This window comes from Mustela nivalis, assembly GCF_964662115.1.
Source record: "Mustela nivalis genome assembly, chromosome: 7".
NCBI classification, from domain to species: Eukaryota; Metazoa; Chordata; class Mammalia; order Carnivora; family Mustelidae; genus Mustela; species Mustela nivalis.
In genome coordinates, this window is record NC_139026.1 from 107,969,378 (window position 1) to 107,983,178 (window position 13,801).

The 13,801-nt window shown below is 37.6% G+C and overlaps 1 protein-coding gene across 9 annotated transcripts in view; it reads right to left on the reverse strand.

The window, feature by feature from the left end:
* The window catches only part of KDM5A (lysine demethylase 5A), a 94,891-nt gene that overhangs the window by 32,906 nt on the left and 48,184 nt on the right, over positions 1-13,801 (reverse strand). For all 9 annotated transcript variants that reach the window (XM_082738013.1, XM_082738017.1, XM_082738016.1 and 6 more), the window contains 4 exons: positions 3,040-3,221; positions 2,549-2,673; positions 1,951-2,101; positions 468-582 (listed from right to left, as the gene is read on the reverse strand). In XM_082738013.1, coding sequence (XP_082594139.1) covers positions 468-582; positions 1,951-2,101; positions 2,549-2,673; positions 3,040-3,221 — 573 coding nt within the window. The remainder of the gene's footprint in view (positions 1-467; positions 583-1,950; positions 2,102-2,548; positions 2,674-3,039; positions 3,222-13,801) is intronic.

Consider the following 13,801-nt stretch of genomic DNA (forward strand, 5'->3'; position numbering starts at 1 on the left):
GGCCAAATCACAAACCACCACAAACTACCAGAGGATTACTAACTATGCTGATTAATATATTTGATATATACTTTTTAAGACTGTACATATTCAAGAAGCCATCAGGGCCCTAGTAATTTCAGAGCTCACATTTTTAAAAGCTCATGAACTAGTAACTTACTGATACATTCAGGTTCTTTTAACTATTTTCTTGCATCTCAATTACATCTGTGCTAAATGAGGATTCCGATCTAAAATCAATGTAGGAAAAAATTCTAAACTAACTACATTGGTTCCAGAACTTGAAAAGGAGAATAAAAGGCTAAGAACAAAACCAGGGGTTCTTACTGCCTACTGAAAACCTTCAAACAGCACCATTTATGTGACAAACGGAACAAAAAGCTAGTCTAGACATACTATTTTGTTGACCCAAAACAGAAACCCATACTACAAAGGATATTACCCCAGAAAAGAATGTAATACTCCACCTTTACTTGTCGAGCTTGGCTGATGACACATGGAAGACTAAAAAGTTGTTGGACAAAGGCCTTCAATTCTTCCACTGTCAGTTTGGTCCGAGTTCTCCCACTATCTGGGCTCTGCCTGATATGAAATAATATTGAGACATAAGTAAGAAAAATCCATAGTCACCTGATAGCAAAGGAGCTTCTAGTCTCTCTAGAATTCTCACCCAAGCAATCCCAGAATACGAATGTTTGAGAGGTTCTACTGTAATGGCGATCACTTCCAAATTAGGTTTTTACCCTCATTAGTTAATGACTCAAAGATTCAACTCTCCAAGTTACAGTTCCTCCAATCTTCCAAGTATTGAGCACTTTAAACAATCAATAAATTCCTCAGAGTAAAATACTATGTTTATTAATAAAATTAAATCTTCTACCTCAAAAACCTTAAAATGTGGAACAAGGGCCTTTAACTTGGCTAGGGGATGATAAACCCCTCTGAAACGGATTCGGAATGGCATGTGTATATACATTTTTCTAAGAAAAGGGTCCGTATGCTTTTGTCAGATTCCCCAAGGGGGTTAGTGACCCAATGACAGGTGAAAATTCCCTGATCAATGCTTCAAAGAAAAGTTCTCTAATCAAATGGTAAATAAAAAATGTACAAAGTGATTTAGAACCCAACATGAAGGGCCATAGCAAAACCCATTCAGGAAAGTGTTGGCATGTATATGAAACAATACCACAGAACATTTAGCACATGTGAATTCCATTAAATCAAGGGTGCGTACTTCTACACTTTTTTTTTTTTTAACTTCTACACTTCTTAAAAATACAGCCTCTCCAGCATCCATCAAGGTTAGTCTTTGCTGCCACCTGCCTTCAGCATGTAGTATCATTTATTTATTTACAAATATTTATTGCACATCCAGTATTTGCAGGACACTATTCTAAGCACAAGAATAGAGCAATGAAAAAGGATAAAAAAAAGTCTGCAACATTCTAGTCTAGAAGGTGTCTAGTGGGACTGGGAAAGAAAGGAGGAGATAATAAATAAACCAGTATATCGGGACGTGACAGGGCTAAGAGAAAAAGAGATCAGGAAAAGAATAAGAAGGTTGCAGTTTTATAAAGCGTTGTCAGAGAAGGCCTCTTCAAGAAGAATGTGTCAGCGATCTGAAAAAGAACTGAAAGAAGTGAGGGAACAAGCCACTTGGATATGATAGAAGAGGGCTCGAAGAGCAAAGTGCAAAGGCGCTAAGCAGAAGCATGCCTGGTGTTAAAAAGCTCAAAGGGGAAGAGGACTCAAGAGTGGAACAAGAAAAAAGGGAGAGCAGTAGGAGAGAAAATTGGGACATAACTGAAGAGAGAGAAATGGCCACAACAAGAGGTCAAAGATAGATTGGGAGGGGCCAGTTACACTTTTGGCTTTTACTCTAAAAGAAAAGCAAACAAGCAAAACGAAAAAATGCACAGGAAACCACTGGAGAACTCTTCTTAGTCTTACCTATGCTTCTGCTTTTTGCTCAGAAGCAGCTGAGCCACAGAGGCGCAAGTCTCAGCTTCCTTCACAGCATCTCTGAGTTTTCTAAAGAGATCATTCTCTGGGTATTTCCTATCCTCAGCATCTTCCAGCATTACTCGTAATTCGATCAAATCTGTAAAAACAAAGCTACATACTATGACCACAGACATAAAAAGCCATTTAAAAATACTCACCAACCTCTCTCAAGTTAGTCATCCATCTATTAGTGGAAACACTGCAGCTGTGAAAATCTCACCAATGCAATAAAAGCTTAAGAACAGGTGCCATTTCTAACCCTTAGAGACAATTTCTCTCCAGGAAGGTAATTCCTCTTTCTTAACTAACCTTTAGTGGCAGTCCACTGGTAACAATGGCTCCCCAAAATACGTTATCTACTGTAAGTTAGTTGTCTGTCCCATTTTATATTAACTATTTATGTAAAAGAAAATTTTCAAGTAGAAAACTAACCAACCTACTAGCTACAAATCCCATATGAAGCCTACAATTTTCCCTTACTGGAGGAAAAGCACATAAAACAAAATAAGGCCTCTTTCAATGTGTATGCACACAAAAGCTTAACCTTTCTTGTGGTTGAAGTTGGCAGATAATGCTTCTGTAACACGGCTGACCCAAGTGTCATAGGACTGTGCCCTGACCTTCACACCATACAGCAGAGAAGGGAGGTCCTCTAATGGGTAGCGGTATCTAAGCACAAAGAAAAACAAAACAAATAAACAAAAAACACAGAAATTAAAAACGTTGCAAACCAACAACATTAAAATAAATTTTAAGTAAAATCAGCTTAATAAACGACCAAGGAAATGGGGTCTTAGATCAAAGCCACTCACAGAGTTTTAATGTAGGGAGAGACAAGGAACATGTGAAATCAACTGATAAAAATATCTAACATTAGTTGCCAAGTTTAGGGCCAACTTTAAAGGATTGGTCCTCAGCAGGGAAGCAGAGACAAAGAAAAGTTCCCAGTGCACACTTGGGAAAGGGGAATTACAAAGAACAGTGCACTCGGTTTTTTAAAAGAAGTAACAAGTTTTACAAGAAACTTAAGGATACCTAAGACATTTCTTCTGCATGGGGCAGGGGCACAGATCAGTTGGATGGTAGAGACACACAAGGCGTTCAGGATTACAGGAGCATGTGAGAGCAGAGAGAAAACACGTGGTTCTGCACGCTGAACACTGTCGCTCATCATCAGGAACAAGTTCAAACACTTCTTCTTCTGACATCAGGACGCCCTGAAAAACAATTCATGTCACTACATCAAGTCTTTACAAGCTCTCAAGCATCAGAACTTAAGAGTTATTAAATTTTCTTCTATAGGTAAATCTGACTTAAGATATAAACACGAGGGGTACAATGGCACATCATCAAAATGCTTTCTAAAATTAATCATTCTTAATTTTTTTAAATGGGAAACATTAAACCTTTGTGTGCAAGAATACACAGTTGACTGATAGAACTATTTTTTAAATTCAGGGAACTTACTACAAAGGTCAAAGTAGTCATTTTTGAGGAGAGGGAGGGAAATTGTAATTGGGAGACAATTTTGGGGTGGCTAACAAAGTTCTATTTTTTTCTTTACAAAATTCTATTTCTTGACTAGAATTGTGATGACAGCAAAGTTTACTATATAACAATTCATGAAGCTATATATTTTGTTTCATATGATTTTGTCTTCTCCTTAAAGCAAGAAAAACATCAATTAAAAAAATTTTTTTTAAGATTTTATTTATTTATTTGACAGAGAGAAAAATCACAAGTAGGCAGAGAGGCAGAGAGAGGGGGAAGGAAGGCTCCCCACCGAGCAGAGAACCTGATGTGGGGCTGGATCCCAGGACCCCGAGAACATGACCTGAGCCGAAGGCAGAGGCTTTAACCCATTGAGCCACCCAGGCTCCGCCCCCCCTATTTTTTTTTTTTTGGTCCCAGGGATAATATACCCTTGAATCTTGAATATAAATATATTAGTAATCAATGATCTCAAAATAACCTGGATAAATACAAATATATGCAAAGATAAAGTAGTAAAAATTACTTCAACTATGCAAATCAAAATATAATCTACTTCAGCAAGACATCAAAAAGAAAGGTAATTAAATTCAGTCTGCCAGCTTAAGAAAATAAGAGCATTTGAAGTGCATTTTATAAAGACTTCCATTTAATATACAAGGGTTCTCTTTAGAGTCACTACTTGTGTAAGCAAGGTACTTATAAACCTAATTTCCCTATGAAAGCAAACTGTTTTCATTACCCAAGATAAAAACACAATAATTTATTCACTGGCAGACACAATTCAGTTCTTACAAAACAGATCTTGTTTTTGATATTGGTTTTAATCGACATGTCTCTTAACCATACACCCATATCTTCCCATTTCTGATATTAGCCTTTAATATTTGCTTTAAAAATTATTTCATGTAGGGAAGCCTGGGTGGCTCAGTCAGTTAAGTGCCTGCCTTCAACTCAGGTCATGATCCCAGGATCCAGCACCAGGCTCCCTGCTCAGTGGGGAGCCTGCTTCTCCCTCTGCCTGCTGCTCCCCTGCTTGTGCTTTCTCTCTCTCTCTCTCTCTGTGACAAATAAATAAAATAAAATCTTTTTAAAAAAATTATTTCATGGGCGCCTGGGTGGCTCAGTGGTTAGGCCGCTGCCTTCGGCTCAGGTCATGATCTCAGGGTCCTGGGATCGAGTCCCGCATCGGGCTCTCTGCTCGGCGGGGAGCCTGCTTCCTCCTCTCTCTCTCTGCCTGCTTCTCTGCCTACTTGTGATTTCTCTCTGTCGAATAAATAAATAAAATCTTTAAAAAAATAAATAAATAAATAAATAAATAAATAAATAAAATAAAAATAAAAAATTATTTCATGTAAAAATGGTTCCAAAATGCACTGCAGGTATTTCTGAGCTTCTAAGAATTTACACAGCTTCAGAACAGCTGGCAAACAGGACATTAATACATCAAGAAATCTGGGGCACCTGCATGGTTCAGTTGGTTAAAATGGCTTGGGATTCTCCCTCTCTCTGCCCCGAGGCCCCCACCCCCTGCCACTCACTTTCTGTCTGTCTCTGTCTCAAATAAATTTTACACCAGATCCTAAAGTATGCTCCAGGAACCCCTAGCCCTAGAAGATACTCTGCAAAAAAATTAAATAAATTGTCTATGGGAAAACGCTATGTATTACCCATATACTCCCAATTTAAGAGATTAACAATGAACACCAGCATATCATAGAAGTTTTACAGTAAGGAATCATTACTTCTTTATCCCCAAGTTTTTTCTTTTTTCTTTTTGAAGATTTTTAATTTATTTGACAAAGAGAGAGTAGGCAGAGAGGCAGGCAGAGAGAGGAGGAAGCAGGCTTCCCGCTAAGCAGAGAGGCTGATTTGGGGCTCCACCCCAGGTCCCAGAGATCATGACCTGAGCTGAAGGCAGAGGCCCAACCCACTAAGATAGATACCCAGGCACCGCGCTCCCCAAGTAGTTTTTTCTTAATCTACCATTTCCCAAGCTTTGCTATCACAGAACAATTTTTCCTTATAATACTTTTCAACATTATATAACTCAGAAAATTATAAATTATTAGGAGAGAAAAGAGAGAAGAAAAAAGAGATACAAATTAAAAGGCTATTTGAAATAATCAAGGTGAGAAAATTAAGGAATGAAACCAAATGGTAGCAGTAAAGTAAAGGGGGGTGGGAGTGGAATTAATGAGACACTGCCCAAATAAAAACTTCAAACGAGATAGTAGATGACTGTGAAAGAGACGGATGAGTCAAGGATCACATCAAGTTTTTAAAATAATGATCCTGAAACTTATTGGGAATTAGTAAAGTGGTCTGTGAAAGGGCAGATGGAGAGGAGATGATATTCTATCTCAGATGCTGAAAGTAAGATGACAAAAAACTAAACAGAAATGTCTCCCAGGGAAACCTGGATTACAAATGGGTGACTGGATATGACACCTCTTTCAGAGTGACAATAATTCCTGTGTTTGCATAAACTAGGAGGAAATATCAAAACCTGAGAAGTGAAACCACAAGGTAGTAATTGAAAAAGAGGTAAAATCCTAAGGAAAGCTAAGAATTCCTCGTAAAGTAGCACGAAAAGAAAACAATAAAAGGTCAAAGGCTGCACCCTGCAAACACTGGCAATTGAAGATGAGGAAAATAATTAAAAGTGACTGGCAATGGGCACCTGGGTGACTTGGTTGAGAGGCTGACTCTTGGTTTCAACTTGGGTCATGATCTCAGGGTCCTCGGATGGAGCCCCAAGTTGGGCTCCATGCTCAGCAGGGAGTCTGCTTATGGATTCTCTCGCTCCCTCTCTCTGTCTCTCCCCCAGCTCGTTGTCTCTCTAAAATAAATAAATAAATCTTTTTTTTTTTTTTTAATTTTTTTAAAGTGACTGCAAGTGTTATCAGGTGCAAGAAACAGTAGGCAAGTGTTAGGGAAAGGAACAAAGAAGCAAAATGTAGTGCAACAAAGAGGTCATGGGGATAAAAGACAAAGAGCAACTAGATTTTGGCAATAAAATCACTAACAAATTCTGAGAATTTCAGAATGACAGTGACAATGAAGGGATAAAAAGGAAACAAGGGCACTGGCCACAGAAAAACCACTCGAGTTTTTTGGTAGGAAAAAAATGAAAACTTTCTTCAAGATAGGAAAGACAAGGGCACAATATGCAAAGAAAGGGTTGAGATTAGAGTCTCAAGGGCATAAGAAGAAGTTGAGTTTACAGGAAAAGAGTCCTTAAAGAAATGTGATCAAACAATAAATAAAATGATCAAGAGATGCAATACTCAAATTACTGCAGAACAAGGAAAAACGATACCCCATTAATAACAAAGGTTAAACCTGAAATGAGACTAGACCACAAAAACCGACTTCATGAGTCTCCACCAATGTACAGGCAGACCTTGGAGATATTGTGGGTTTTGTTTCAGACCACAATAATAAAACAAGTATCATAATAAAATAAGTCAAATGAACTTTCTGGTTTCTCAGCACATATAAAAAAGTTATATTTACCCTATACTGCAGCCTATTAAATATGCAATAGTATTATGCCTAAAAAAGCAATGTATATACCTTAATTTAAAAACTCTTTATTGCTAAAAAATGCTCAATATCATTTGAGCTTTTCACTGGTGGAGGGTCTTACCTCCATGTCACTTGGGCTGCTGCCTGACCAGGGGATGGTTGCTGAAGGTTGGGGTGGCTGTGGCAATTTCTTAAAATAAAACAAGAGTCTGGGACACCTGGCTGGCTCAATTGGTGGACAACAATAACAACAGAGTCTGCCACATCAACTGCTTCTTTCACGTGTGACTTTTCTGAAGAATACAATGCTGTCAGATAGCATTTTACACACAATTAGAACTTTTTTCAAAACTGGAGTTAATCCTCTCACAATCCTGCCACTGCACTATCCATTAAGTTTATGTAATATTCTAAATTCTTTACTGTCATTTCAATAACCTTCACAGCATCTTCACCAGCAGACTTCATCTCTGGAAATTACTTTCTCTGCTTGTCCATAAGAAGCAACTCCTCAACTGCTCAAGTTTCATCATGAGATTGTAACAATTCAGTCCCATCTTCAGGCTCCACTTCTAATTCTAGTTTTGCTACTTCCACCATCTGCAGTTATCTCCTTCACTGAAGTCTTGAATACTCAAAGTCATCCAAGCCAAGACTGCAATCAGCTTCTTCCAAACTCCTGTTCATATTGATATTCAGGCCTTGCCTCATCTATCAGGGATATTCTTTTTTTTTTTTTTAAGATTATTTATTTATTTATTTGACAGACAGAGATCACAGGTAGGCAGAGAGGCAGGCAGAGAGAGAGGAAGGGAAGCAGGCTCCCCGCCGAGCAGAGAGCCCGATGCGGGGCTTGATCCCAGGATCCTGGGATCATGACCTGAGCCAACGGCAGAGGTTTTAACCCACTGAGCCACCCAAGCGCCCCTATCAGGGATATTCTTAATAGAATCTAGAATGGTGAACCTTTTCCAGAAGGTTTTCAATTTATTCTGCCTGGGTCCATCACATGAATCACTCACTATCATGGCAACTACAGCCTTACAAAATATTCCTTAAATAATAAGACTTTTAAAGTTGAATTACTCCTTGATCCATAGGTTGCAGAACAGATGTCCTGTTTGCAGCATGGCAAACTAGGTCTAGACCATTTGTAAACAAATGTGCTGTCATCCAGGCTTTGTTGTTCCAGTTACAGGACACAGAGTAGATTCAGCTAATTCTTAAGGACCCTGCTTTTCAGAATAGTAAATAAGCACTGGCTTCAACCTGAAGTCATGAGCTGTATTAGCCCCTAACAAGATAGTCAGCCTCTCCTTGGGAACTCTGAAGCTAGGCATTCATTTCTCTCTAGCTAACAAAGTCCTAGATGGCATCTTCTTCCAACAGAAGGCGGTTTCTTATATACTGAACATCTGTACTTAGCGTAGCCACCTTCACTGACTTCAGCTAGATCTGAATAAACTCGTGCCAACTTCAACATCAGCACTTGCTGCTTCACTTTGCATTTCTGTGGTATAGAGATGAATTCTTTGAACCAACCTCTGCTAGCTTCACGAACCAAACTCTGCTAGCTTCAAACCTCTGTAGTTTCTTTACCACTCCTAGCCTACATAAAACTGAGGAGTTAGGGCCTTGCTATGGATTAGGCCTTGGCATAAGAAAATACTGTAGCTGGCTCCATCTTTTATCCAGATCACTAAAACTTTCACCACATCAGCAATGAGGCTCTTTTAGTTTCTTATTGTTCATGTGTTCATTAGAGTAGTACTTTTAATTTCCTTTAAGAAATTTTCCTCTGCATTCACAACCTGGCTAACTCTGGCACAAGAAGCCAAGCTTTTGACTCATCTAGGCTTCCCACATGCTTTCCTCATGAAGCTTAAGGATTTTTAGTTTCTGATCAAAGTGAGAGGCATGTGACTCTTCCACTTGAACACTTAAAAGGCCATCGTAGGGTTATTAATTGGCCTAACTTCAATATTGTTGTGTCTCAAAGAACAAAGAATGAGGAAACAGCCAGGTGGTAGATAAAACATTTATCTAATAAGTTATCATTTATCTAATAATAATAATTTCACTGTTATATAAGCACAGGTCATGGCACCCAAAATAATGACAACAGTAACCTCAAAGATCACTCATCAAAATGACCACAACAAATATAATAATAAAAAATCTGACCAATTAAAAAATGGGGAGGGGTGCCTGGGTGGTTTAGTGGGTTAAGCATCTGACTCTTGATCTCAGCTCAGGTCTTGATCTCATGTTTGTGAGTTCAACCCTCACGTTAGGCTCCACCACACCACCCCCACCAAAAAAGGGCAGAAGACATTAACAGACATTTCTCCTTTAAAGACACAGAGATGGTAAAGAGACACATGAAAAGATGCTCAACATCATTTATCAGAGAAATGCAAATTAAAACCATGATATATCAGAAATAAAAATTTTTAAAAAAATTCTTAAAAAAAACACGATATATCATCTCACATTTATCAGAATTATTAAAATTAAAAATACAAGAAACAAGTGTCAGCAAGGACGTGGAGAAAAAGAAACAGTCATGCACTATTAGTGGAAATGAAAACTGATGCAGCCACTGTGGAAAAATATGGAGGTTCCTCAGAAAATTAAAGACAGAATCACCATATGATCTAGTAGATGCATTACTCGGTATTTACCCAAAGAATATGAAAACACTAATTTTAAAAGATATATGCACCCCTATGTTTATTACAGCAGTATTTATAATAGCCAAATCATGGAAGCAACTCAAGTGTTCACTGATAAATGAATGGATAAAGACGATGTGGTATATATACACTGGAATATTACTCATCCACAAAAAAAGAATGATAACTTGCCATTTGCAATAATATGGATGGACTTAGAGGATATAATCCTAAGTAATATAAATCAGTCAGAGAAAGACAAATACCATCTGATTTCATTCATATGTGGAATTTAAGAAACAAAACAAAGAAAAAAAGATAAACTAACAAATCAGAAAGACTCTATTAAGGGTATTCCACTTTCTTTTTTTAAGTAAGCTTTATACACCCAGCATGGGGCTCAAACTCATGACTTTGACATGAAGAGTGCCCCAGATTCTACTAAATACAGAGAATAAATTGGTGCTTACCAGAAGAGAGATGGGGCAGGAGGGATGCGTAAAGGGGATTAAGAGTACACTTATGGTGATGAGCACCGAGTAATGTACAGAATTGTTGAATTGCTATATTGTACACCTGGAAACTAAACACTGTATATTATGAGATAAATAAAAATAAACAAAATAAATAAATGATATAAAGTAAAAAGTCTGAAATATTGTGAGAATTACCAAACATGACATACAGACACAAAGTGAGCAAATGTTGTTGGAAAAATGGGACCAATAAATTTGCTTACTGCAAGGTTACCGCAAACTTTCAATATGTAAAAATCACAGTATTTATGAAGCACAATAGAGCAAAGGTACATTAAAATGAAGTGTACCTATGCTTAAATTTCAAGCTTCAATAGACACCAGGCAATGAGAAAGGAATTCCCCCACTTTTTAAAAAAATTTTATTTTTAAGTAATTCTACACCCAACATGGGGCTCAAATTTGCAACCCCAAAATCAAGAGTCACACTCTATAGACTAAGCCAGCCAGGCACCCCAAGGAATTCCATTTTAAATAAATATACATAAAATGAATAACCTTAGTTTCCACTTTAGGAAACCAGAAAAAGAAGACCAAATTAAATCCAAATAAGCAGAAGAGGGGCACGGTGTCTGGGTGGTTCAGTTGGTTATGTATCCAACTCCTAATTTTGTCTCAGGTCATGATCTGAGAGTCATGAGATCAAGCCCTGTGTTGGGCTCTGTGTTCAGCGTGTAGTCTGCTTGAAGTTCTCCCTCTCCCTTTGTCCCTCACTCTGCCTGTACTCTCTCTAAAATAAATATATAAATAAAATCTTAAAAAAAAAAAAAAAAAGAATTAGAGCAGAAATTTGTGAAATGAAAGAAGGGAAATGAGTAGAGAAAAAAATCAATAAAACCAAAAACTGGTCCTAAGAAAGGTCAATGATGCTGATAAGCCTCTAGCTGGGGGAAAAACAAACAAACAGGACACAAATTACTAAAATCAGAAATTAAAAAAGTGGTCACTGCTATAGATCCCATGGATACTGAAAGGATAATTCAAGAATACTATAAACAACTCTATGCCCACAAATTTCATGACCAGATGAAATGGACCAATTCCTGGAAAGATAATGTCAAATTTCTCTTCCTCTCTCTCTCTCTCTCTCACACACACACACTTGCAATATCTGAATAGCTCTATACATCTATTGAGGAAATCAAATCAATAGTTAATAACCTTCCAAAACAAAAAACACCAGTCCCAAATGGGTTTATTGGTGAATTCTACCAAACATTTACAGAAGAAATTAAGCCAATTCTCTATACTCTTTCAGAGGACAGAAGCAGAGAAAACATTTAACTCATTCTATGAAGCCAACATTATCCAGCTACCAAAACTACTACAGGCCAATATCTCTCATGAACATAGATGCAAAAATCTTCAATAAAACTAGCAAGTTGAATCCAACAGTATATATTAAGAATTACATAACCAAATTAAGTGGAATTCATCCCAAGTATGCAACAATTAGAACTTTTCAAAATTAGAGTCAATCCTCTCAAACCCTGCCACATGATTCTAACAACAGATGCAGAAAAACCACTTGATACCCATTCCTAATAAATTTTTCTACTAAGACCAAGAATAAGACAAAAATGTTCCCTCCCACCACTCCTTTTCAACAGGAAGGCCTAGTTAATACAGTAAGACAAGAACAGGAAATAAAAAGGATACAGACTGGGAAGAAAGAAACCAAACCATCTTTGTTCATGGATCATAAGATCCTCATGCAGAAAATCTGAAAGAACTGACAAAAACACTCCTGGAACTAATAAGCAATAATAGCAAGGTTACACAGATACAAGGTCAGGATTCAATTCAATCTCTTTTCTATATACCAGTAATAAACAAGTGGAATTTGATATTAAAAACAAATTACTATTTATATTAGCACCCTCCAAAAATGAAATACTTAGGTATCTAACAGAATACATACAAGAAAAAAAACTACAGAACTCCTATGGACAAAATCAAAGAGCTAAATAAATGGAGAGGTGTTCCATGTTCATGGATAGAGGTGTTCCATGTTTGGTGTTGTCAAGTTGTCAGTTCTACCCACTTAATCTATAAATCTAGTACAATCAAAATCAAAATCCCCATGGATATTGATAAAGTATTCTAAAGTTTATATGGAAAAGTAAAAGACTCATAATGGTTCAATACTGCAGAAGAACAAAGTCAGAAGACTAATACTATCTGACTCTAAGACTTAGATAAATTGTACACTAAACTGTGTGTCAACTATACTCAAATAAAAAATCAATAAAAATTTTAAAACATTATAAAGCTACAGTAGTAATGAAGATTACATGGTATTACAAAGGAATAGACAAATCAATCAATGGACACAACAGAGGATGTAGAAACAGACTCACATAAATATAGTCAACTGATCTTTCACAAAGATGACAACACAATGAAGCAAAGATATTCTTTTCAATAAATCATGCTGGAACAACTAGACATTCACATGAAAAAAATGAAAGGCAATCTGAAGACTATACACTGTATGATTTCAACTATACGATATAAAGACAAAACTACAGAGATAGTAAAAAGATCAGTATTTGCCAATGGAAGGGGGTGGGCAGAGATAAACAGATGAAACATTGAGGAATTTTAGTGAAGCAAAAATACTCTATACTATAATGATGGATACATGTCATTATATATTCATCCAAACACAAAGAATATACACCAAGAGTGAACCGCAATATGAACTATAGACTTTGGGTGATTATGATGCATCAATGCAGGTTCATAAATCTTAACAAATGTACCACTCTGGCAGGAGACACTGATAATGCAGAAGGCACTGCATGTGTAGTGATGGAAGACATATGGGAAATCTCTATAATCTACCCTTTCCCTTTTTATTTTTTTTTAAAGATTTTATTTATTTATTTGACAGAGAGAGATCACAAGTAGGCAGAGAGGCAGGCAGAGAGAGAGAGAGGGAAGCAGGCTCCCCACTGAGCAGAGAGCCCGATGTGGGACTCGATCCCAGGACACTGGGACCATGACCTGAGCCAAAGGCAGCGGCCCAACCCACTGAGCCACCCAGGCGCCCCCCTTTCCCTTTTTTTGCTGTGAACTTTCAACTACTCTAAAAAGACAGTCTTGGGTGCCTGGGTGGCTCAGTGGGTTAAGCTGCTGCCTTCAGCTCGGGTCATGATCTCAAGGTCCTGGGATCGAGTCCCACATCGGGTTCTCTGCTCAGCAGGGAGCCTGCTTCCCTCTCTCTCTCTCTGCCTGCCTCTCTGTCTATTTGTGATCTCTCTCTGTGAAATAAATAAAATCTTTTAAAAAATAAATAAATAAATAATAAAATAAAATAAAAAGACAGTCTTATTAAAAAAATGAATAACCGCGGGGCGCCTGGGTGGCTCAGTGGGTTGAGCCGCTGCTTTCGGCTATCTCAGGGTCCTGGGATCAAGTCCCACATCGGGCCCTCTGCTCAGCAGGGAGCCTGCTTCCCTCTCTCTCTCTGCCTGCCTCTCCATCTACTTGTGATCTCTCTCGATCAAATAAATAAATAAAATCTTTTTTTTTAATTACCTACTCTTTTTTAGCAGAGCA